At 39.5% G+C, this 27500-nt stretch overlaps 1 protein-coding gene across 3 annotated transcripts in view; it reads right to left on the bottom strand.

Moving 5' to 3' along the window:
- Positions 1-8177: 8177 nt before the first annotated feature.
- Positions 8178-27500, bottom strand: part of AP1S3 (adaptor related protein complex 1 subunit sigma 3) — a 59875-nt gene continuing 40552 nt past the window's right edge. For 2 of the 3 annotated variants that reach the window (XM_057746899.1, XM_057746898.1), the window contains 4 exons: positions 26055-26233; positions 24139-24247; positions 16232-16369; positions 8178-10838 (listed from right to left, as the gene is read on the bottom strand). In XM_057746899.1, the coding sequence (XP_057602882.1) occupies positions 10803-10838; positions 16232-16369; positions 24139-24247; positions 26055-26233 (462 nt within the window). In that variant the 3' untranslated portion in view covers positions 8178-10802. The remainder of the gene's footprint in view (positions 10839-16231; positions 16370-24138; positions 24248-26054; positions 26234-27500) is intronic. The other variant, XM_057746900.1, reaches the window with a different exon arrangement.

The raw sequence follows: 27500 nt of genomic DNA, 5'->3' as shown, positions 1-27500 counted from the left end.
GAGTCACAGTTACAGTTTATGGCAGTAAAAGGATAGACAATAGAATCAGCAAAGGGAAAAGGCATGTGGGGCAAAGTCCAAGAGAAATCAGGCACAAGCTTCTATATGTCCCCTCTTGTGGTGCTGAAACAGGAAGGAAAGGGGCAGGGCACAACATTTAAAAGAATGACATAGCCCGAGGACAAAACATAAACTGATTAGAGCCAAATAGGTCCAAGATGGCAGAGGAGTCGACTTCCACTAGACCTTGAGCCTCAGGACTCACTCGTTGTAACACATCAGCACGCTAAATGACACACTCACAGGCTCCATGACAGTTCCAAGGCTGACCATCAAGGTCAGAAAGCGGGCAGTGGCCCAATTTCTGGAAATTCCCACCCTTTCCCGAGAGTAGCTAGAATAGTCCTTCCACTCACTAGCCTATGAAATCACCCACCCCTATAAAACCGGCAACCCCACACCCTGGTGCCGCTCTCGCCTTCTGAAATGGCCCACACTCTGTCTGCAGAGAGTGTTTCTCTCTAAGTAAATCCATTTCTTACCTATCACTTTGTATCTCACTGAAGTCTTTCTGTGGTGAGACATCAAGAACCTGAGCTTCACTACATCCAGAGACCAGGTGTGTGATCTCAGTTTGAGGACCATGGGTTCAAGATCCAATCTGAGTTGCACAATCTCAGTATCACATGAGAATACGCTTAATTCTCCCAGAAACCATGTGCACAACACGCGCTAAGTGCTGCCTACCAGGGATGCTCACCAGGGCTTGGTATCCAGGGGTTCTGTTGGGGATCAGTCCTGAAGGCGGGCGGAGCCCGTGTAACTGATCTCAGGTACTCAGACTCCAGCCCCAACCCAACCCAGAATGAAAAACAAAACAAAACCGGTGTTTATCACCAATCACACTGTCAGGATAAACTGTCACACTGCAGTAGCATGGCCCAGCCCTCAGGCATAAAACACTCTTATCAGGCAGAACATTGCAAGGGCTCAGAGGTTATCTCTAGGAAGAGCTCCGGAGGCAGGTTTTCATTCAGAATGTGCAGGGTTTGAGCAACCCAGACCTGCTGAGTTAACCTTTTCCTGTACAAGTTGTCATTAAAGAAAGAGATATATCCCCTCAAATGACTCTATCTATAATATTAAGGAATAAAAAGGGACAATGGGACTCTGAATCCCCATGGGTTCAAGGGGAACCCCATGACCAATCAACCTTCTTAATTGCCACCTGAAGTTCAAAATATTTATTTATGTAACAAACATTAAGCAGCTATCTTGATAGCAACATGAAGCTCACAGCCTCTGCCTTGAAGACACTCACAATCTTGAGGTAGACTCACCCTGTTGAGTGACATATAGTCATACATCTCTGAGCCACAATGTTCTCTGCTCCTGTAGCATCTGATGTCATCCACTAATGCTGGGGAAGCAGTAATGGGGGGCAGTTTCACAGGAGCTGAACTGAGGCCCAGATGGTGGCCCAAGAATTGCTAGGTCAACAGTGAGCAGGGTACTCTCAGGGCAGGATAAGAAACAGGTAGGATTTTTCAGGCCAAGGGTCCAGCACATGTATTAGAGACAGGAGAGCCCAGTGCATTGGGGGTTTCTGAGCTGTCAAATTAATAAAGTTACTTTTATAAGTCCTCTCTATAAGGTCAAATTTTTAAGGCTAGTTTTTACTGGGTAGTTTATGGCAGTTTCCCAAACTTTTTAAGTCACAGCACTCATAAAAAATAAACCAGTTTGGCTCTTAGACCTCCTGACAATTGTTGTTCATTCTAAATTCTTATTTTACTACCTTTCCCTCTATTAACAGGAGCATGAAATGGGAGAATCAATAAGTGAAGAAACTTTATATTTACCAACACGGAATAACCTATTCTCTTTTATGCTATCTGGCCTTCCTTACCTGTTCATCTGTCCTAAAATTTTAAAAGAAACTGCCTTTCTTTTCCCTTATGAGTAACATCTTAGCTGGGTCTAGTGTGAAATGTAATTCACTGGTATTATCATTCCCACCTTCTGCTACAGTAAGCTTCTTTGAAAGGTGTTTTTCCATTGCTGTTTACCAATGTGCCTCCATAACTTTGTTTTCACATCACTTGCATTTGTACTGGTCTCACATGGTATCTAAAAAGCAAGTCGATTCATTTTTGTAGCAGAGGGCAAAGGAAGGCTGAAGACTCAGAAAGGAATTGGCACATCACCACTTTCTACTTCATGAGTTAGAAAAAATAATCAAAAAGAGAGCCTCTAACAAAAAGCCATGCTCTGTACTAATCATGTAGCAGAGTCATACACAGTCCATGTGACACAGAAACACAAAAAGGGCACATCTTTGGGTAGAAATGAACCATATATATACATACATACATATAAATATATATGTGTGTGTGTATATATATTTTTATATATATTTATTTATTTATTTTAAAATTTATTTATTTTATCTTTTTATTGGCTGTGTTGGGTCTTCCCTGTTGCACACAGGCTTTCTCTAGTTGTGGAGAGGGGGCTACTCTTCATTGTGGTGTGCAGGCTCCTTATTGCAGTGGCCTCTCGTTGCAGAGCACAGGCTCTAGGTGTGTGGGCTACAGTAGTTGCGGCACATGGGCTCAACAGTTGTGGCTCACGGGCTCTAGAGCTCAATCGCGACAGTTGCGGCTCACGGGCTTAGTTTCTCCATGGCATGTGGGATCTTCCTGGAGCAGAGATGGAACCCGTGTCCCCTGCATTGGCAGGCAGATTCTTAACCACTGCGCCACCTGGGAAGTCCTATTTATTTATATATTTCCAGACAACTTTTTTTTTAAGTTTATTTTAATTTGGCATCAACATCCACAAAATGACACAGAGCAAACCATCAGATTCTCTCATCTTGCTGATAAGAGGTGATGATGAGCTTGACACCCAGATGAATGGCTTCAACATAAAAGTTCAGTGTCATTCACATAAATGGTATTGAATTAAGGCTGGCCTGGAAATGTGATAGCTTAACTTCCTGTTCCAACTCACTTGTGTTTTCTTGTTTCTTCTTTCTCAAGAAACTAAACATATCCTTATGGTCCCACCACTAAGTGCTCAGTTTTAACTTTGGTCACTTTACTACTACCACAGGAACGACTGCAGTCAATTACTTGCTGTACTGAATTTAGTTTTTTGTCATTCAATTTCATTTAGCAAACATTTATTGATATTTTACTGTGTGTCAAGCACTGATATGGGTTCTGGGGACCCAGCTGCAGAAGAAACTGAAACAGTGTCACCTGAAGTTTTGGCTGAACTCAAGACAATATAAGAGATAGTATAAAATTGGAAAAAAAAAAAGAGAGATAGTATAGACGCTCTTGATCAAAAACAAACTATTCTGGTGATATACTCTAGAAATGAGCAGATTGCTTGCTGGTCTAATGAACTTCTTAAGGTTCTTCAAAAATGTTCCAGCCTGGGAGTGTTAAGAAAAATATACCTTTTTAAAGGGGAGGTTTTCAGGGTCTGGTCTGGTAACTATAGGTTTCCTCCATTATCTGAAAGCAGAGTGTTCTATGAAAATTTTCATAAGCCAAAATGTCATAAAGCAGAGAAGAAGCCATTACCTTAGGACACATCTTGCTCACAGATACACAAATAAGTGGAGATAAAGCACAAATGCTTTTATAGCCCCATTTCAAAGCTCTGGTGGCTTGATGCTGACATGCTAAGGTAGTTCCCAGGGGAGGAGCTTGGTGGCGCCACTCTCCTGTTCAGGGTGCCCACTGCCACTAGAAAGGCTCCCACAAAACACACACTGAACCCTATTTTCATTTTTTACCTTTTTTTAAAAAATCTTCAGATTTCTTTTTGTTATTGAAAACAGGTACTAATGTAGGTCTTTTGTAAAAGCCAAGTGGCGTAAAGTGAGCTTTTGAAAAGTGAGGGATACCCGTTTGAGAATTTGTGTCAGTGAACATAAGACTTTAATAGGCCCTTTAGGAGCTTCAGAAAAGCAATCTTGCTCTGTCTCTCTGTCTCTGTCTCTGTCTCTTTCTCCATCTTTCTCTCCGTCTCTCTCTCTGTCTCACACACACAAACACACACACACATACACACATACCCAGCTCTCAAGGATTGTTTATGTCAGTAAGAGATAGGGCATGTATATAAGGATTTACAATATAATATTAAAAATAAGTACCCCAAGAGGCACAAATGTAAAACAAAGAGGTTTTAGAGGAGAAAGTTAGGCTGGAATAAGAGAGGAGTTAAGAAAGTGACACTTGAGTTGGGTATTAAGAATCTGCACATAGGGAGATGGAATAAATAACATTTCAGGTAAAAGGAAAGAGTAGAACAAGCAATGGCCAAAAAGAAGAGTAATGCATCAACCTGTGAAAGGTTGGGACAGGTGACTTGGAAGTCAGATCATGAGAGGTCTTAAAAGTCAGACTAAGAAGCTGTATCAGCAAGCACAGAAGCAGGATAAAAATTGAGTACAGGGTGGCAAGGGTGTAAACTGCTAAGGCAGGCAGGTATAATGGTGGGGACCGTAGAAGTCAGCAGTGCACATCCTCCAGCTTCAGCTGATTCTTGGGTGCAGATGTGCAGTCCTTAAGCGGCCAGTTCTTACAATTTTCCAAGCAGGCAAAAAGAAAATCTAATTTTTATATGAAATCACACAATTGATTCCGTTTTTCATACAGTGAGGGACAAACAAAATTTGTATGCAGGCTCAGGGTAGCCTGTGGGACCCAATTTGTACCTTTACAAAACTGACACGATGTGTGGATAATACCATCATCTTTCTACTTCTCTGCAGCCTACTCTCCCAATCAGATTTATTAACTGATTACTCTTCTACATAATTAGTTGTGTGTATTAACTCTAAAAGGTGCTATACTTTTCCATTCTCTGAAGATAACCTTGATTATACATAGCCTGATCCTGCTGATGATAACCCACAATTGTTTCGTGTATCAGGACAGGAACACCACTGTAACAAACAAGCCCAGCAGTTCAGGGATTTAACACCATAGAAGTTTACTTCTGTCACACCTAACAGTCCAGTGTTCCTGCTTAGTTGGCCTTCCAGACCACTATTTTTTTTTTTAAGTTTATTTTAATTTGACCTCACCATCCACAAAATGACACAGAGCAAAATTCTGAGAAGCATTCTAGTTGCCCCTCCTATAGCACAGGGAACTCTGCTCAATATTCTATAATAACCTAATTGGGATAAGAATTTTAAAAAGAATAGATACATGTATGTGTATAACTGAATCACTTTGTGGTACACATGAAACTAACACAACATTGTTAATCAACTAGATTCCAACAACTTTTTTTAGGTTCCTTCCATCTCATGGGTCTGCCTTCTCTGGATCCTGGAGAGATTATTTTCCTTCAGGTATAAACCGGGAAAGACAAGAATGGAGGGTCACATGTTGAGGTGTCTTAAGAGCCAGACCTGCAGTTGGGCATATGTTACTCGGATCCACATACCGCTGGCTATGATTCCGTTATGAATAAACCAATCTTCACGGAGGGTGGGAAGTGAAGTCTAGCAGTAAGCCCAGGAGGACACAGGAAATGATTTGGTAAATGAACATCTGGTCTCTACCGTATTTTCCAAGCAGTGTTTTGGTTTCACCCAGCACTGGCTCCCTGACTTAGAACCAAATGTGAAGGTCTTATTTCATAGGTATAAACAAGGTTGAAATGACGAGTTTTCGCTGAATGCTGGAAATGTCTCATAATTCAATGGTTTTTCTAGATTATTAGTCCCTTTTATTCACATTAGCCAAAAAGAATGTATTGCTGTTCTGTTCTCTCCTTTCCCCTAAAACACATAAGATATTCCACCTCCAAAATTCAGCAACACAATCTGGGTGACTCACTCTTATCTGTATTCCAAGAGCAGCTCTTCTTTCTACTCCTATAATGGCACGCTTCATCTAAAGTGCACTCAATGTATTTCACTTGTATCACTTAAAAGGGTGAAAAACATGCTTGAATGTCATTAGGCTTTTATTTCATATCAGGAAACAAGCTCATCAGATACTTTCATGAGGTAACACCTTTGATCAAGACAAGGTTTAATTAAGCAAATGATTAGCACTGGGACCTGATCAAAGCATAAATGTCAATGTAATGATTATTCTTTCCTGTCGTGTATAACGAGTGGTTTAGACTAGCTCATTTCCATGATCCCATCTGATTTCGACATTCCATCCGTTCCAAAAAGCAAGTACATGAACGGTGTCAGTGGTATATTCAGGACAAGTATGAAGGCTCCCAATTCCATTTTGATGCTCTAAACATAATCATGACACTTAGTCTTGTGACTCAGAACATCCCTACCAGAGAGCAATGGCCCACTTGTTTGCTCTGAGACTGATGGATGAAAATCATAGACAGAAATGTAAAAAATAATAAGCAATTATTTCCCATTGATTCAGAAGTTCACAAGAGTTGAACTTATATTCGAATAGCATTTGGATGGCTGCCTCTGAAAAATTCCTAAATTCAGTTGTTGTTTATAAGACTTTGAATACAGAAAGCAGAGAGCAGAAAGGGCATAAATAAAATAAACAAACATGTAATGCTTCCTAAATGAGTCTGATTTTTACTTTATGATTTATCATTCTTGAGCTTCTTTGTGTGTAGGTAAAAAATTTAAATTTTCCTCCAACTTAATTTGCTCTCTCTTACATTTTTAATGAAATGTTCAACTAATAGAGGAAGTAGTACTCATTATTTTCTTTAAAACTATTACTATCATCATATAAGATTAGATATTTTAAGTAGAACATAATTGATTTATTCATTTTTCTTATTATGTGCCTTGGTTTATTCACTTATCCATCATTTCAGTTTTAGCTTTTAATATTATAATTAGCTAAACTCTGTCTTGATAAAAGATCATTAAAAATTTGTTTCAAGAAATAAAAATGCTTTTTTCTAAAAACAGGAAATATAATGTTATCAATTCATTAGATTCTCCAAAATTATTTAATCCTACATAAGTGAAAGTAATATTTATATTTTGACACTTTATTAAATGGAAGTTATTATTTTAATACTTCCAATATTGACTGCAAAAAAATATATAAAAAAGTTTAAATCACCATTAAAGCAGTACATATCTCACATTTAGAACCAAGTGTTCTCATAATTCTTCCTCTTCTTCAGTCTAAATATCTTATTTACTTCAAACTGTTATCAAGTAAACTACACTGGTATCTTTCTACTCAACACCCACTTTTCACAAGAGTAACATGTTAAACATGCACAAGTATAAAATAAGAAGCAAAGTTCTCATATAGATTATAAGAGTACCAGGTGTAGCTCATAAAGCTAGTTATAAGGTCATGCTAACAACAGCAAAAACCCACATTAACTCACAATTGCACAAATGCTCTCTTTACCAACCTCCATGGGAACACTCAACATTTTCCAAAGGAATGAGGAAAAATGACCACTTTTGATTAACACTATCAGTTAAACAGAGGACACATCAAAGACATGAAAACAACTCTACCTAATCTAGAAGATGGCTAACTCATAAACGTATCATCTCATATTAATCTATCCTTGTTAGGAACTATGCTCTTAAGCCCTGAAGAGAAATGCTTAGAACATTATTTATTCTGTAAAGTAACAAAACAAACTAGTTAACAAGATAGTAAATTAACACTTTGAAATGAGTAAGTTACAACGAAAACACTGCATAAGTTATGTACTGATGCACAGATGCAAGGTGAAAACCCTGGATTCACTCAATATGTGAGTTTATTCACAAAGAACTGATTAAAAATAAAAGTACATCTGAATTCCATATTAAATAGTAGGCCTGAATTCCATTATCAAATAGTACTATCAAAAATATGGCCCTGGCTGTTACAGTTCTTTCTGTTTTTTGGTTTATGTGACAAAATAGATTATCACCATTGAATACTGTAGTACATTATCTATGAGCGGAGTTTTTCAAGAGTTAAAATAAGGATTGAAAAAAAATTTAATGACCCTCCCTTTGCAAATTATTGAAAAAGTCATTGGCTTGCTTACTTACATTCCAAAGCATCTACTGAACTTCACTTGAAATTGCAGGGACCATGTGAAAAGAGTATATTAACACTTACCAATAAAGTTTATTGATTAAAACTTACAAAAGTTAAACAGTTCATGAGTGATATTTCATGGGTGTTACAAGAATTACTAGGTGTAGAAGAACAACATCTGTGTATGTTTGATGAAAAAGTTTTATACTGTTTTAGGAGACTTGATATGGGAAAAAGTTTGAATTAAAAATTCACTTGATTTATCATAAGAAATGTCAACTTTACTTTTGTTAATGAAAGAAAAGGAGTTAATAGATTGAAAGACTTGATTGAGTCACTAACCACATGAAAGTAGATCAAATTATCAAAATGTGGGTAAATGGTGAGAAAAAAGCCAATAGGAGCAAAACAATAAATTCTCTTCTCTCATTTGCTGTCACCTGCTTATGAAGTTGCTCCTTGATGGTATTGCCTGGAAAAGTAAGAGGTTATATTAGAAAGACTTCACCAGGAAATTATGGGTAGCAATTTCCAGCATAAAATCTGGTTTCTTTTAGACATTTTTTTTTTTTTTGATGTGGACTATTTTTAAAGTCTTTATTGAATTTGTTACTTATTGCCTCTGTTTTATGTTTTGGTTTTTTGGTCGCCAGGCATGTGGGATCTTAGCTCCCAGACCAGGGATTGAACCCACACCCCTTACATTGGAAGACAAAATCTTAACCACTGGACCGCCAAGGAAGTCCCAAAATCTGATTTTTTTAAACAAAATTATATTCATAAAAACACACTCAAATTCCCATATAAAAAACTTAAAAATATTTTTATTTGGAAGTTTTATACAAGTTTAATATTTATTATCTTTACTTTCCCCTGATAGTTTTATTATAATTATCTGATATAAAGAAAACACAATGATTATTTCCACCAAAATCCATGTAAGATTCCCCCAAATCCCTTGAATTTACCCGAGTGCCATATAGTTATGTTCACACTGCATGGCTGCTGACATGAAGTCTGAGGAACCCCATCTACAGCTAGACGGTGTCCAGCATGGAATTCCCCAAATATGTGCAGTACATCTGAATGAGGTTCAATCAATACCTTCATCCAAAAATGGCGGAATTCTGGATGAACTTCCAAAGAACCAGAAAAAGAGAGCAATTTACATAAAGTTTATCCTTACACAAGGTTTTTTAAAATAAAGAGTTCTGCCATATTAAAAAAAAAAACTGAAGCACGAAATCGAAGATCTAAAGTAAACAAAGTGATAAAAATGACACACTTCAATCTGATGCCCCAACTGTAAATACATGATTAACTGGAGGAAATATTAAATATTAAAAGCCCCATAATTACATCATAAACAAATCTGACTTATTTCCTTCTAAAAATGGTTATATTTTGGAGTTGGTCAATTTTTCCTCATGTTCTTCCACTCTTGTCTTGCCAATATGTCTAGCAAGATGAATCAAAGAGGACTTTTTTCCCTCATGTTGGATTCTCCAACAGCAAGCACACTCTTCTCTTACGAAGAATACCAGAGGGGCCCTAACCACTGCAATATGATATTTGACCTCAAAACTAACACTGAAAATGCACAGGTAAGACATCAAAAGTGGGCCACCAGACAGAATAGTGCAAGCTATTTCCCTAGGATGTCTGATCACTTGTGCTACCTGATGATATAGAACTGTCATTCCAGGAAGCATGAATGTGACATACTCACAGTAATAACAGTCAGCAGCAAATATTTTCTTTGGGAGATGAGGAAAGAAAAAGGAGGAAAGGCACCTACTACATAGGCTGCAATAATATTAAATGCTCCAGGTAAGCCTAATAAACAGTGTCTTCAAATATATTAGATACACGTGAAAACATACTGAAAACAAAAATCTCTCAAGCAACTAAGGGTGCTTGTAACACAAAAGATTATTAAAATAGTAGTACTGATAATTATTATTCCTACTGTTCTTAATCTTTATTATACTATTTTTATAGTAAAGGAAGTTATAGACACTTTTTCAGATGTCTCAAAACCTTAATAAATACATAGAGTTTGTAGAAAACACAACCGTATTGGAATGCCCCTTATATTCAATTAAAAGGCAAAATTAAAACCTCAGCCTAGATAGCAGCTTCCAAGGCATCAAAAACACTTAAGTCCTATACTATCTTTGGTTGTTGTCCTTAATTCCAGCCCTGAAAAATTAATGAATTCAGGACATTAAAATCAGATACACTGTATCTGGACTGAAATTACAGTATTAAGTGTATTAAAAATGTCTTAGCATCATGTATGAACTCTGAACTATTAACATAATTTTGAATCATTATACAATTCAAAAAGCTAAACATTGAGAAAAAGTATTATTAATACAAGACGTACTTTACATTCAAAATCATGCATTATGACAATACAGTTTTCTTCCTGTCAGTAGAGGATCAAATGCAACCAAACATATTGCAATAAATTTATTTAAATTAGCTAAAAAATATGACATGGAGTTAAAACATTGCAAACATTCAGCCTATTGAGCTATGAAGCAGTTCTTTTAACATCCAAGTAGTCATATACAGTATAATACAGACAGGAATAATGATAAACATGTTAAACAATTTTAATTTTTGCTAGTTAACAAAAAAATCCCTTTTAAGGTATTTTCGGCGTGGTGCCAGAGGCTCTGTCGAATAAGTGGATGCAAGGCACTGCTTATTTACAGGTTCATAATATGCAGCACTTGGAGTCATCAAGTAGGTGTTTGGTTAAAATGTAGGCTTATTCATGTATTCTTCCATTGTCTGAAAGAGAACAATAGATTAGAATAATTTCCCATTAAACCATATCCTTTAGCAGACTGAGAAAATTTCTTCATTCTTTTACTCATTTATTTTGCCATTCATGAAAAGAAGTTTTTGTTTTTCTTTTTTTTTTGGCCATACCACACAGCTTGTGGGATCTTATTTCCCAGACTAGGGATCAAACCCAGGTCCGTGGCAGTGAAAGTATGGAATCCTAACCACTGGACCACCAGAGAATTCCCCAAAAAAAAGGTTTCTGGAAGTGTACATGGTCATAAATCTTCGCATTCTAATCAAGAAAGGTGGTTCAAAGTTTGAGAATAATTTGTATACACATCCATACAGCTGGAATTAAATAACTTTCAACAGAGAAAAGGCTAAGCTTGACCATAAAATGAATGCCTGCTAAGAGAGGTACTAAAGCAACAGCTGCGAAGCTCTCACTGTTGACTTCAGAAAAATGTGCCTGCTAAAATGACCATGAGGACTACCTCCAGGCACATGTATTAGAGAAATCTGAATTGTATTTGTATAACATTGAGTCATTACATACATATATAACACATGTACCATTACAGATAGAGAACATCCTATTGCCAAGACACAAAGAATAAACAGATCATAATTCTTAAGAATTTCTTTCATGTATTTTGAAAAGGCTTTCCTCCAAAGTATATAAATTATGATTCTTCATCCTCCTCATCACTTACCAAGTTTGCTAACATGCCATAAGGCCCTAATTTTTTCCCACTACTTTTAAAAAATGTTAAAACGAATTCACAATTCCAGGCAGAGTTAAAAGCTACAGTGATCTTGCAAGCCCCTTATTATGCATGATGGATGGCCTTCCTCTTCCACTCTCTCCTGTTATAAACATATATTTGTGTTCATATATAACACAAATAACACAGTGGCCCCTGAGTTGAATCAGTCAGGGAGCTCAAGGTGCCACCTCTTCCATGGAAGTCACAGTGCAATCAGCAATGCTTAACCTGTTCTTAAGCTTGAACCCCAGGAGACGTGAGTTGTGTGTACCTGCCAGGGAAGACATCGACCAGCATGGCCCAAACAGACCAAGACCATGGCTAAGCAAGACTGCTCAGAGGATTCTAGGGTTAGAAATCGGGTTTTCTAACTGTTTTCACCAGATTTATTTATTTATTTATTTATTTATTTATTTTCTGTGTTGGGTCTTCGTTGCTGCACATGGGCTTTCTCTAGTTGTGCTGAGCGGGGGCTACTCTTTCTTGCGGTGCGCGAGCTTCTCATGGCGATGGCTTCTCTTGTTGTGCAGCACAGGCTCTAGTCGTGCAGGCTTCAGTAGTTGTGGCTCGTAGGCTCTAGAGCGCAGGCTCAGTAGTTGTGGCGCACGGGCTTAGTTGCTCTGCAGCATGTGGCATCTTCCCAGACCAGGTCTCAAACCCATGTCCCCTGCATTGGCAGGTGGATTCTTAACCACTGTGCCACTAGAGAAGTCCCATCAGCTCTCTTTAGAACTCCAGTGCTCCTCTGATGAAAATGCTTATGCTCCATCATTCACTCTTTCTTATAAAGCTCTTACACCTCCTGGATGAGCACTGGCCAAGAGAAGCCTACACCTTAAGACCTCTTCCCTGTCTCTCCTCTTACAGATATTGTCCATGTCTGTCAACCTGGCAGGGGTATCACATTGGCCAGGAGCCCATGACTGTTTCTTGGTACCTAGAGTTTATACCATTTAAAAAGTTATACAAGATTACAAATATCAAATTGGGTATAAAACTTACTTAGAATGAGAAAAAATGAGAGTAGATTATAAATTTTTTAAAAAATTACAAGTATCACAAAATCCAGAACAATAGCAGAATGGGTTTCATTCATTAAACGCCTGATACTCGTCTATATATTAATCTTATCTATTCATTACATGGCCACAGATTCTTTGCAGGTGAAATATCTTACCTTTGCAAATTTGACCACATGAGCCTACAACCTTAGAAGGGGCCTGGCATTGTCAGGAAAGGCCCTGGCGTTGTCAGTTCACTGGCTTCACAGTTCATTGGCCTCTAGTTATTGGCACTGCTTCACACCACTGGAGAAGTCAACCTGCCTGAGACTGCACTGGCTGCCCTTTCTGAGCTGTGCCGTTACTCAAAGTTACATGAGCCAGTGACGTATGAGGTGGGTACTTTCTGAAGCTTGCCACTTTAAAGTTTGGGCAGACTTTTAAGGCTGGCACAAAATTAAAGAGCTCTGCCCTGGCCTTTCACAAGAGGACTAGGCTACCTCGGGACCCCAGTTATCCACCCAGCACAGCAGTGTTTCTTGTGCATTCATCATGATGCATGCTACGACTTTTTATTGCATTATGGTTTAGCATGGTTAAACCACAATGCAATAGCTGTTAAACATGATTTGTGCTTTTAAGGGCAACAGTGTTTGGGTGCACCTAGCCAGGTCTCATGAATCCGCACATACACATATGAGGTATCCCGTTGCTTGACCTGATGAGGTACCATTTGACCCTTCCTTCTAAACTTTGTTTTCTTATCCTGTGGTCAGAACATCTTCTGTTTGTTGCCCCCACTGGTGATCCCATGAATTGCAACCTCTGCATTTAAGGATCATCACCTTCACCTTTCAGAGTTTCTTTTTGCTTCTAATCATGTTGCACCATTGTCCACAGGTACCTTCAAAATAAGGTACCTCTTAAAGTCATCCCCAAACAATTAAACTGTTCCTTTCTTTTTTTTTAAATTAATTAATTTATTTATTGGCTGCATTGGGTCTTCGTTGCTGCACACAGGCTTTCTCTAGTTGTGGAGAGCGGGGGCTACTCTTTGTTGCTGTGTGCGGGCTTCTCATTGCGGTGGCTTCTCCTGTTGCAGAGCATGGGCTCTAGGCATGCGGGCTTCAGTAGTTGGTGGCTCATGGGCTCTAGAGTGAAGGCTCAGAAGTTGCGGTGCACAGGCTTAGTTGCTCCACAGTATGTGGGATCTTCTTGGACCAGGGGTCAAACCCCGTGTCCCCTGCATTGGCAGGCAAATTCTCAACCACTGCACCACCAGGGAAGTCCCTAAACTGTTTCCTTCTTTCCATGTTATCAACATCTAGCCCCAGTACACTCAGAATAAGCTCTGAGTATTTAGAGCTTTAAGACTGTGTATCTTCTTACTAAAAATGTAGAGACAATCCTTTTATTCTAAAAAACTTTTATTGGGTAGGGGTCAGGGAATAGTCCAGGGCCTACTTTGAGATTTTAGGTTGTGCTAAAGGTAAAAGCAATATTACAAAGGCCTCCCTTAAACTTTAGCAACTATTCAATACAAATATGTGCTCAGGTCCAAAGGACAGGGGAAAAAGCAAGCAATGATTTTTTTCTCTTAATGCAATCATATTACCTGTGCCTATTCATGCTCAACTGCTCTGACCAGATGCACAAAGCAAACCATATATACAATGTCAGTTTTTCAACCAGCTTCCCAAACATTCACTGACTTAGCTGAAGTATCAGATCCCACGAGAACACTGGTAATGCTGTTTCTATTTGGCAGGTGTTGTTAATTCAATGAGAGATTTAAAAGGCAGTCATGATACTGCCTGCTCACAATGGGGACATGGTGGCTAGATGGAGGGTGCCCTGAGACCTATCTATCAAGACCTTCCACTCAATCACCAGAGACATGAACGACCTATTAATGTTCAATTGTGAAAGGCCTCTCTGTTGAAATAGTAGGCAATACCTGCTTCCCAGATTTAAATGGAACCAGAAGCACCAGATAACCTGCAAGCCCTTTAAAACTATTTCCTTCAAAGGGGAAATTCAAAATAACCCAGGTGTGTCTTGGTCCCAATTCAAGGAGCTTTAATTACTGAAGTGCCAAAGACCCTGTTAAATGTCTGTTTCTTCTATAAGCTGATTCCACAGTAAGGGCCCTGAGGATAGAACTATAAATAACTCCCTGGCATATTTTAAGAAAGGTTGTTATGTGGAATTTCCAAATCACTGATTTCTCAAGTACCTTGTAAAATTCCCTTCCTGTGGCATTTGGAGAGAGCCAAGTGAACATCAGAAAGTTTAAATGCATTTTTTTTGCATTTGAACACTTCTAGAAATAAATGCATCAGCTTCCTAATAGGCAAACACAGAGGCTCAGGGGTACCCTGTATCTTTCTCAGTAACCATTCACCTGAGGACTGCTTCCCTAGATGGGCAGGAGCAAGTAATCAGCTCAAGGATGTGCCAAAACAGGTGCTTGGAAGTCAGAGCTAATGTTTTATTAACTGAAGCAGGCTCTTATTTCCAAACAGCAGCAAGAATGGCTTTAATGCCAATTTTTAAAAGACACTTCATAATGCTCTGCAATCTTGTGAACTACTGTCGTGAAAATGGAAAGACTCAGTGATGCTATGAGAAAGAACCTAAAGGTGGCAGAGCTGGGATGGAACCTAGGCCCTCAAAGGCATGCTTGAGCAGGGGCTGGTCAGCTCATCTTATTTGGGAGGGCAAGGGTCAGTGGGCTGAAGCACTCTTTCTCACAATGCCCGTGGGCGGGCCGAGGGGGCTAATGTAGGTAAGTTCCCTTATTAGGGACGATGCAAATCTGGCCTGTATGTACGAGAAAAGCCCTAATGTATTTTACGTAAGTTATCAGAGTCAGGAACAGGACCAAATGGATGCTGCAGGGCCCATTTATCCCTTGACGAGCAAGCTGCAGAATCCCCAATTTATGCAAATAGGAGCACACATACAGCCTCTTGGAGAAGGTAGGAAATTTTAATTAAAATGATAAATGCCATGCTCAATAATAAAGCTCTAGTAACCCTGGCAAGTAAAATAACAATGTACTGCTATTCTCCTTTCCCAAGGCAGCACAGATACTTTAATGAAAGTCTTTTTATACTTCCCATAAAATTATTCTTGAGAAGAATAACACCAAGTATTTAATCCCTTTTTGATAGCGTGGTATCCTCAGAAAAGCTCAAACATGAAGGGCAAAGACTCTGGAGCGCAACTGCCTGGGTTCAAATCTCTATTCCATGCTTGCTAGCTGTGTGATATTGAGCAGTCATTAAACCTCTCTGTGTCTTAGTTTACTTATCTTTAAAATGAGGGTAACAATATACCTACCTCTTAGAGTTGCTGTGATAATTAAATAAGTTAATACCTGTAACTTACTTAGAAACTGTACCCAGCACAGAGTAAGCACTCATTAAGTGTCAGCTAATATATCACCACCACCACCACCACCACAGCACTACTATCATCTTTTCCCAGGGCCTGAGAAACTGTACCGATGACAGCAGCAGCATCACCACCACCATCACCATCATCTTTATCACCACCACCACCACCACCACCACCACAGCACTACCATCATCTTTTCCCAGGGCCTGAGAAACCATGTACTGACCTCCTGTAACATATCAGAATCCTCAATGGCTTTGACAGCAGATTTCTTGGATGTTTCCTGAATTTCTCCACCTATTATAAACTCGTCCAGGATGAAATAAGCCTTTTCAAAATTAAAGATAATATCTAGCTCGCAGACCTGGTAAGACAAAAACAAATGTTTTGATAAACTTGCAGGAGTATCAGGCGAAACATGTGCCAGTGATTCAAGCTTTTCAACAGTGACACCCATGTGGCACACCAAAGATAAAAACATCAGATGGCATTTTAAGGCCAGAAAAGTAGAACTAGGGAAATCCAGGCCCTGAATAAAAGTAAAACCACATTCTATTAAAGCAGAACATGTCCTGAGATAATATTGTTCAATGTCACAACAGGAAATTTGAGACTCAGTCCAGGAGTGAAGCTGCACAGCTCATCTGTCCACCTGCACAGATAAAAGCTGAGCCCCTGCTGTATTTCAGGCACAAGAGCAGCACTTCACTGCTCCTACTGGTCTGCAAATCTGGCTCCTAGCTTTAGAACTCTCAGAAGCTCATTCTTCAGAGGCAAATCAGCTCAATGGTGCTAATTTTTCTCAAAATTATGTCACAGGCTGGTGTTTCTCAAGCTTCGGAGTATATGCCAGTCACCCAGAAAGCTCACTGAAACACACACTACTGGGCCCTACCTCCGGAGCTTCCGATTCAGTGGCTCTGGGTAAAGCCTGAGAGTTGGAACTTCTAATGGGTTCCTGGGTGATGCTAAGGATGCTGGTGTGGGGACCAAACATGGAGAACCACTGCCACAGTCACAGACCAAAGCAGAGTCTGACAGATTTGATTATAAATAAGGCTCAATTCCAATGCTTCAACCAGACAGTCACTCAGGCACCATCCTTGCTGTTTCCCTTCTCACAGATTCCTCAGCTCTCCCTTTCCATATCCTCCGGAAGGTCTGCTCGCTGAAAGTTTTCAATCCTCTCCCACCTTTACTGCTCAATAGCATCTGATATGCCTCACCAATCCCTTGCTTAAAAATCTCCTCTCCCTTGCTCCCTGATGTTGGCAATGCCACTCAATGCGTTTTCCTCCTCCTTCTCTGATGATCCTTCTCAGGCCCCTTGGATGATTTACTCTCCCTGGCCTTGCATTTATTTAACAAGTATTTACGAAATACTTGGGACACATCATTCAGCAAAACAAACATCTCTGCAGCAGGATGCTTACATTCTAGGGACCCACCTTCTTCTGAAAGACTGGTGCTCCCTCTTCTCTTTTCAACACACATATTCTCCTAGATAAGCTCACTGACTCTCTACAGCTGGGTCTTGCATGCAGGTGGCTTAACAAACCGAGGTGTCTGGGCCTGATCTCCCTCTGCAGCGCTAATCCAATATTTTCACCCACTGACCAGACACTTCTGCCTGGATATTCCTCAGTCCAAGTCCCCACATTCCAAACTGAATCAAGCACATTCTTTTCCCTTTAGTTCCTATTTTTCTTAGTAGCTGCAGCCTCTATCTAGTGGCTCAATCTCATTCATTCTATAGTTCAGCTTACGTTCCCCCTCTCTCTCATTCCTCTCCCCACCTTGATCTCATCCCTCTCAATTTGATCACCAATTCCTATTGATTCCATCTTGTAAATAAACCCCCAACCCTTCCCCTCTTGTCCATTTCCACGGCTGCTCAGGCCTGCAGCGTCTCTTGCTTAGGGCACTGCAGTGACCTTCTAGGTGGTGCCTGTGTCCATGTGAGGCCAACGACCACGAGCACTTTGCTAAAATGCTAATCTGGTTCCTTTCCTGTGTGAGGGCTTCTCTTCAGGACAGTTTTAGCTCCTCACATGGTATATAGGAATCTTTACAGCCCAGCCCAGGACCTGCTCTCTGGCTTCCTGTGCCAGTAGCCACCCCACGCTACAGCTACACACTCCACAAACTCACCCTGTTCTCTCACGCCTTTGCCCCTTGCACATTCCAGAAATTCCTGGAATGCTCCCTAAATGTCCTTTCCTTTATTCTGCTGGCAAAATTAAACTCATTTTCAAGGCCAAATTCAAAAGTTATGAGCACAATGATTCCCTCAAATCCTGTTTCTCCCACTGAGATTCTGCATCACTTCCTTGTGTTCTCTCTCACATCTGTGTGCCTGAGTACAGGCTTATTTACCAATCACTCCCCCTTGCACTGTGAGCTCAGGTACAGACCTTGTCTTAGTCATGTGTATACCTCCGGAACCTGGCACACACTAGGATGCAATACATGTTTGCAGGATAAATGAATGAGTCGGCCACCATACAGGCCTTGTTTTTATGATGCTGGGGGCTAACAGCTTCCCAGATCAACAATCCTCTGATCCTGCTGAATCCTATGACTTTACATAAAATGGATGTCAATATTTTAACAAATTGCTCCGTATATTTAGGATTTAGGTCAATAAACTTGCAGACTCTCCAAGGAAAATGGTTTATATTGACAGATCCAACTGAATCTAGACGCATAAGAACAAATAAGCACAAAACCACTATAATAAAGGGCTCGCTCACTAAAACTAATCTAACTAAACTGCAAAGGTTATGGTCTCTTCCTTTGTTAGAAAACAGCATCAAATCAACAAGTGTGTGTGTGCATGAGTGTATAAAACCAGTTTAAAATAAGAGTCTATTCACTGGGACATGATACTCTAATCCAATCTCCCCCGGCCCTTTAGGGTTCCCTTTTGAAAGCAATCATCAGAAAAAGGATGTCATCGTAAAGGGACATGTTCTCAGCTTATAAACCCTTTCTTTTATTTCTAGAACACTCTCACTCCAGGAATTTGAATGACAAGTAGAACTGAGCTTCCCAGGCAAAAATGTAGAGAGATTAGAGTACAGGTTAAAAGTACAACAATGGATTGGGGATAATATTGTTGGGGATAAAATTGGGGATAATATACAACAGAAAGGAAAGCATAGTATCCATGATATAGAAAGAATTTTCTCAAGTCCCTAAGATAAACACCACAGCATAAAAAATCAAATAAAGGCTGTCAAGAGGCAATTAATTGACAAGACAGGAAATGGAAAAGGCCAATACGCATCTAATAATATATACAGCCTCACTAGTAATCAGAAAGATGCAAATTTAATTAATGACCATCTGACTATTAAGAAGAGATAATATCCATTGCTGGTTAAGTGTATGGATAAACAGGTACTCACACTCACTGTTGGTGGAATTTGTAAATTTTATAGACCATTTTGAAGGCTCAAATTGTAATGTCCATCAATTTTAAATGCACAAATCCTTTGACCCAATAATTCCACAAGGAATTTATTCCTATGCTAAACCCAAACTAGTTCATAATAATATATATTAACAACAAGGATGATGGCAGCATCATTTATAATAAAAATTGGAAACAACTCAAAAGTCCAGCCATAATGGAATTGCTTAAAGTATGGTCTACCCCTACTTGGGTATCGTATTATATACAATGGGAATTCTAGGTATAAGTTGGAAAGAATAAAGTGGATTTCCATGGACAGACATGGAAATAGCTCTAAGATAGTCTGGTAAGGGGAACAAAAGAAAGTTGCAGAATAACAGGCATAATACAATACCACTTTTATTGGAAAAACTGTATATGTCTAGAAGGATATGTAAAACTATGCATTACTTTGCAATTTTAAACAATACAGATAAACAGAAAGAAAGCACAGTAGACTATAGACGTTCATGCACATCAAAGAAGGTACAAGAAGTAAGCAGTTACCAGTGATCGGAAGAGGCAGGAAGTCAGGAATTATAGTAGCAAGAGCTGGGGAACCCCAGCGTTCAAGATAGGTGTAGACCAGGAATCCAGGACAGACAGGAACCTCATTAGGAGAAACCAGCAACCAGAATCCTGTAAAGTGAACTTGACAGATACTAATGCAAGTTCTCTGGGAACTTCTCATACTTCACTCTCCACTCTCCTAGCAGCAACCCATCCCAAGGCTATAGGGCTCACCAGCAGCCACGTGGCAAATAATTGGCTGCACCTAGTTTCAAGGGATAGGGATAAGGTTAGGTGACATGCAAAGTCAGATACACACACAGCACACCCTATACACACCACACACACACACACACCACATATATACACACACCTTAATTATACAGCTACTATCTCCAGATCATACGGGAAATGGCTGCACAAGTTCTATTGGCCTTATAGAGAGTGTTACAAATGAGCAAGTCTTTCGTATACAGCAACTCCAAAATGCTATGCTATTTGCTATTCTTTGAGTCTAACTCCAAGGGGTTATTGTACCTGAGAGTAAGAAGAGAAAACACCTCAGAACTTGAGGCCTAATGCAGATTTCTTCAGCTACTGTCTAATTACTCAAATACGACCTCTAATTCTACCCTCAGGGCCCCGCCTGAAATGTACCCTTGATGCTCAAATGACTGCACTCCATCAAATTATGCAAAAGCACATGGCTTGTGTGTTAATAAACACATGAGTCTCTTTCCTTATTTTTTCTCATTTTCTCATGTCTCTATATTCTGGAAGAAAGCTCATAAAAGCAAAAAACAGTGGTAATTTAATGTTATCTTTGATCTCCCAGTCTTGTGCTTTACTACAATTTTACTATAATTTGGCTTGAGGGACTTTTGTTATAGCAGAATACCTGACGTAGAGAGATTATTTCTGGCATTTCAATAATTAAATCGTTCAATAACTAGAATCTAAGAAAGAACTTCCCTTACTGAATTCTGTTCTAAAGTAAATACAAAAAGTTCAAGTTATATACAGCAAATGCATAAAAGTACATATAAAATAATAATGCAAAGTACAGTTACATAGCAATCGACAGTGTATAAAATAGTGTTAATTACACTGTCTTTGACCCTCACAATAGCCCCATGAGAGTAAATAGTTCTTTTAAACTTTGCTGACATCAGGATCCAGCAGGACACAGAGCGCCCCTCCCCTGACAACAAGAAAACTCCCTAAATCAAGATCAAACCTCTCCGGGACAGAACATCCATACATCTGGGTGCATCAGTAAAAACTCACACAAGAGCCTATAATGGGAAAATATGGCTGATGCCTAAATCCTCAAAGCAACCCTTATCTACTGTGAGACTCTGAGGCATTCCCTCTTAGCCCCTAAAAATTGGGCTTCATGCTGCTTACTGAAGACCGGAAGATTAACTAGGTAATCCTTATAAATCTCCTGGGAATTGAAAAGTGCTAAAAAAAAAAAAAAAAAAGGAACTTAAATTAGTAGCCACAGATTATTTTGATTTCTCTGTCATAGGAAAGTAATATTTTCTAGTGTTATGAGAAGCTCAGTACAGAAGTTTTTTTCTGGGATAACATAAGGGCAAAATTCAAGGAAACCTTCAGTATTAACACAAGAGGAAAAGAAAACCAAAGACAAACATATCATTCCTGAGATAATGTCATAAGAATCAGAATTGCTGGGTTTACGCATCACAGTTAATTAATAAGAACTGAATACCTACTGGGCACAGAGCCTTGAACTGCTCTTAGCTGCTCTTAGCTTAATGAAAGATTCATCGAATTTTTTTGGTGAATTAAATTTTGGTCCATGACAAAGACAGAGCTTCTAAAGGTATCTCAAAATAGGATGAAAAATTAATGTTAGAGAACTAGGAATGCATTCTGATTCTGCCTGTAATTTAACTGGGCTTAGAATTGGTGAAGGTGATTCAAATTCTCTTGAGAAAGCAGTGTGTTCTGAAATATCTGAAATGTGGTCAGGTAAGATTGAGATCAAAATTCAATCCCAATTCACATTATCACAGTTGGATAAATCTAAGAAAACACAACAGGTCAAACTAAAGTGCAGAAATGAGGGGGAGAAGGCAGGTTATGGGAAAGCCTGGGCCTCAGGAGAACTCCTTCACAGCTCTGCAAAAGGCCAAGTCTGCGGTTTATTTCAAAAGAAAGTACAGCAATGTCAGAATTCATCTGAATAATGGAAAGCATAAAATTAAATGATCTCAGGTTTGAAAACATGCCATTACATATATCTGCAAATTTCTCTTTAAAAAATGATAATAATCTTGGGTGAACCAGGAGAAAACAAAAGAAAAATATTAATGCTATACACTGACCAACAAACTGAAATCCCTGAAGCAGTATTTAGGTCTTCTAACATCATTTACAAAGAAAAAGAAGGAGAATCAAAGAGAGAAAGAGAGGTAGGAAGGGAAAATTATTTTAGAAACCTTTCAGGTACTCATCCTTGCAAAAACTGTTGCAACAAATCTGATAAAACCTTAACCAATACCTCAAATGCTGTTCATTCCATTATATAGAATACAGTACAGAAAACGCTTCTGAAAGCAAATTCTCCTAACAGCACTTAATAAAAACCTTCAGTGAGCCAGGGAATGGGGAAGAGACTATTACTGAAAAGAACACATTTTCCAAATCTACTGATTCATTTCTTGAGACTGTAAACTAGATGAAAAGTTTCTGGAACATTCGCTAAAATCTGGCCCAGAGCTGGTTCCAAGTGTTGAAAAGACAAGCAAATAAGTCCCAGCTCGTGATCTCGAGAGACTTGCAATGGGTGGTCAGGCCAATCCTGTGCTCGGTGAGGATAATACAAGGCTGTTTCATGTCGCTGGGGCACTGGACACATCAGGGACAAAAAGACAGAAGTGAGAAGGTTGGAAAAGTGGTCTGGGACCAATGTTTAGAACAAGTAAACGCCAGGTTAGAAATCTGAATTGCATTCATTAAAGATGGAGGAGAGTAACTGAATGGTAACCAACAGGCCAGGCAAGGGAAGCAGAGATGAGCCCTGGGGCAGAAAGGGGCAGAGATGAAGTTTAAAGGAAAAGTGAAACTGTAATCCCAAGTAAAACTATACTAGTGAGAGTGAAAGAAGGAGATGAATTTTAGTCCAGTTTGAATAGACAGAGGCAGACTTAAGTAAAGGGTGGAGAAAGATGTAAGGCACATTGTCCTTTTGCATTGAAGGATCCTAGGACGTAATAATTTCAATCACAAGACTGAACAGGTTTTCAGGAGCTGACAGTTTTTGTCACGTGAAGGCTGAGATGCCCATGCAAAGCCCAATGAAGACCCTCATCAGTAAAGTGAAGCAGAGTCATCTGGTGATGGATTTCCAGGAGAGAAAGTCTAGTAGACACATGGGAGAGAAGGAAGGGCAGGAGGGCATTTAGGGGACAGGGGGAGGGGGAGAGCCGGGGAAGAAGCCAAGTCGGGGCCTTCAGAAACACAGGTGGAGAGTCCGCAGAAATCAGTGTCAGGGCAAGATAAAGAGGAGAGGATTTAAAGACAGGATTGTGATGAGTAAACAGGGAGGTTACAGCAGGTGAAGATTAAAGAAGCATCACTGCTGTTGACCATATGATTTCCTTGGAGGAGTCAAGGCGAAACCACAGAGTGAATGTGCTCTGGGGATCAGGGCACCTCGCAGAGCGTATTACTCAGCAGTAAATGCATGGAGGTTGGATAGCAATGTGAAGGAAAAGGATTTTGGTTTTGTTTATCTGTCTGTTTTTTTTTTCTTATGTATAAATAATACTAAAAAACACTTGGAGCTTAGTAAAAGAAACCAGGGAGAGGATAAAAAGTCACAACAGAAAAGACAGTCAATAGGGAGTAAGGGACAAAATATCAAGGAATCCTTCACAGTTAAATTCTAGTTCATTGAAACAAGGTGTCTAGTGTGGCTGTGGTCTGGAAATATACACGCCACCTGCCTCCGGAAAGCTCTGGATCTTCCATTTTCTAAGAATTACAGGAAGCGGGGAAAGCCTTGCATTCTGATCCTCGGTACAAATGCAGTCATATTTTAGACTTGAGAAAGAGAAGGAATGTGATGACAGACAGAACTGAAGTCAGAGCTGGGGTGGAGACGGACTCATTCTAGAGACCAGGACACCACTTACATTTCCAAAGTACTTGTCCAGCAACTCCACATAACGATGCACAATCTCTAGCGTCAAGAGCTCATTGTCCTGATTTTCTACTGCACAGCAAAAATATAAACTAGCATACCTTGAAAAGAAAAAAAGATAACGTAAAATATGATGACGTGTTACACAACCTGAAGATGATTTTTCCTATGAATAAGCAGTTACCGCTTCCTCTCCAGGGTTTCTTCCTGTCCACATCCAAGAGGGAAATCATTATTCGTCACATCCAATATCCTCCCAAAAGGTAAAATAGAATATTTTAAAAAAATATGGTGGTTATTTGATTATTTCTATTAATTATGTGAAAAGTCCTCAACTTTACCTTGAGGAGCTGTGATCAGGGGACAGAGTCCTTTGGTCCATGGTAATCAGGGTGCCTGTTCATGCCCTTCCCTGGATCTTGAATTGTCCTTTCTAAATTCCAGACCCCTGACCAAGGTCCCAGGGGCCCACGCGCCCACCCTCTCACTTCGTACTGTCCTGCAGTGTGTCTCCCATCCTCAGTTTGTCAAGTCCTCTCCTCCCATGTGTGTTTCTTCTGCCTAGAACACTCCTCCTCGCCCCATTCGTGTGGCTCACTCCTACTTCTATAGCTCTGAGCGTGGATGTCCCTCCCTCCAGGAAATCTCCATCCTCTCTGCCTGCATTGGATGCCCCTGCTATGCATTCCTGTGCCCCCCCCCCCCCCCATAGAGCATCCTTCGTTCTGTATTTCATGGCCTGTCTCTCCTCCACTAGATCAGGGGCTTCCCAAAGGCAGGTACTCAGTCTGCGTTGTTCACTGTTGTTTACCAGTAATTGTAAACATCTGTTGAGAGAATTGATTCTTCATGAAGCCTGTTCTTCCTGTAATGGTTTAAATCACAATTGAACCCAAAGTTGTAGAAACCAGCAGGCAGAGAGTAGGGACAAGACTTTTGTCAGCAAGTAATTCCTGGGACTTTGCCTTTCCATCCCTGGGATGTTATTACTACAACGGGCCTTTGTTGACATCTCTCATGATGCTAGTACGAAAAGCTCTGACCTTGGGCCCAGCAGGAGAAGCTTCCTGGTAATTTACTCCATCAAATATAGCCTTTGATGTTACCTCTGTCTTTCCCCTTCCAGTTTTACAAACCCACCTTGTGCGAGCCTTTCTAATATGTTTTCCCTCTGAAAGCTGCAGTACGATGTTGGATGCAGGGTCAGATAGGCTGTGTCCTGGTCCTGGCTTAGGCATCAGTTATCTAAGTCTTTGCGAGCAAAATGACTTTACCTCTTAGGGCCTCAGCTTCCTCATGTAGAAATGATGGAAGTACAGTCTTGCTGTAGGTCAAGCAGGTGCAGTAAAGAGAGGATATAAAGCTCTAAAGTCAGAAAAATCTGGATTTGAATCCTGGCTCTGCCAATCACCATTCAATTGCTGTGACCGGGGACTAACTACTTAAATTCTCTTTGAAGGGCTTCAGTTTCCTCATTTGCAAACCTGAATAATAAAGAGCTACCCATCTCTCTATCATGTTAACCTTTTTTCTATAGCATTTGTTACTAACCGAAACTGTTTTGTTGACTTAACAGGTAAGTTCCAAGAGAGCAGGAATGCTCTGTGTCTTGTTCACTACTGTATCCACAGTCATTAGAACAGTGCTGGAAATACAACAGATGCTCATAATTTCTTAAATGCATGTGTACATTATCAACACATAAATTATCTAGAATCCATATTGGCACATGGAAACCATTTCAATAAATGAGAGTTCTTTTCTATTTAGTCTACTGGTACAAACATTTGGGCTCCAGCTTTCAAAGATTCCAGTAAATGATAGAATTGGTGTTGCAAATCTAAAATGCTCAGGATGAAGCAAACCAAACAGGAATGAGAAATTCAGTTCTCATAAAGTTACTCACACCTTTTATAAACAAGTTTTAGCTCCTTCCAGTCAACAAAACTGCTTGTCCTCTGACCACGAGAGAGAATAATCTGAACAATTTCCCGGGTGATCTTCTTCCTTTCCTTGTCAGGGAGAGTAGTGTACCATTTCTGCAGCCGTAATTTCCCTTGTCGACTGAAGAGCAATATGAAATGTATCTAGAACAAATAAAGGAGAGAAAAAAAGCAGAATTGGTCAGCTAAATCATTCTAGCATAGATATTAAAATTTAGCAACAGGATTTACAAAGGACTGTAATTCTGAGCAGAGGAAAAATACTTACCAGCATGAAAACTATCCCATCTGACAATTACATTTAACCCAAAAAGAACAAAGAAATGTACACACCATAAACATAGATGATTTATACAGTAAGAGAAAGATAAGTTTTCTTAATTCCTTTTAAAAGTCATAAACTCATAGTGAGAAAAAAAATATATCAAGGAGGAATACAACTCTTCTGAGAGAATATTAAATTCTTCCTTCACAAGCCAAAAAAATGTTAAAAACAGTGGAAGGGTTTACTTTAAAAATTATACTCCTGCGTCATATCACAACTACAGAAACAAAATGGTAATATAAAGAAGAAAGGGAAGGAAATAAGAATGAAGCAAGGGGGAAAAGTGAGAAAACTAGAAGAGGACCATATCCTAATTTTTTAATAAAAATTATATATATTTAAGGTGTACAACGTGATTTGATATACGTATACATGGTGAAGTAATTACTGTAGTCAAGCTAATCAACATATTTTCTCCTCACGCAGCTCTCAGTTTTTGTGTGTGATGAGGGAACCTGAAATATATTCTCTTAGCAGATTTCCTGTTTCAATATAGTATCATTAACTATAGTCATCACGCTGTCCACCAGACCTCTAGACTTATTCATCCTACATAACAGCAACGTTGTACCCACTGACCAACACCTCCCCATTTCTCCCACCTCCCCATTCCTTGTCACCACTGGTCTACTCTCTGCTTCTGTGAGTTTGATGTTTCTAGATCCCACATATAAGTAAGAGCATGTAGTATCTGACATTCTGTGCTTGTCTTATTTCATTTAGCATGATGTCCTCCAGGTTCACCCATGTTGTTACAAACTACAGGATTTCTTTCTTTTTAAGGCTGAATAATATTCCATTGTATACGCATGTATGTATGCATGTATGTATGTATACACATACATACACCATACTTTATTCACTCACCTGTCGGTGGACACTTAGGTTGATTCCATGTCTTGGCTATTGTCGACAACATTGCAATGAACATGGGAGTGCAGATATCTCTTTGAGAAACTGATTTCATTTCCTTTGGAAATACACCCATAAGTACTATCAAATGGTAGTGCTATGTTTTAATTGTTTGAGGGACCTCCATACTATTTTCCATAATGGGCTGTACCAATTTACATTCCCATGAACAGT

Source organism: Hippopotamus amphibius, chromosome 8 (genome assembly GCF_030028045.1).
Source record: "Hippopotamus amphibius kiboko isolate mHipAmp2 chromosome 8, mHipAmp2.hap2, whole genome shotgun sequence".
NCBI classification, from domain to species: Eukaryota; Metazoa; Chordata; class Mammalia; order Artiodactyla; family Hippopotamidae; genus Hippopotamus; species Hippopotamus amphibius.
This window is presented reverse-complemented; position numbering and strand designations above follow the sequence as displayed.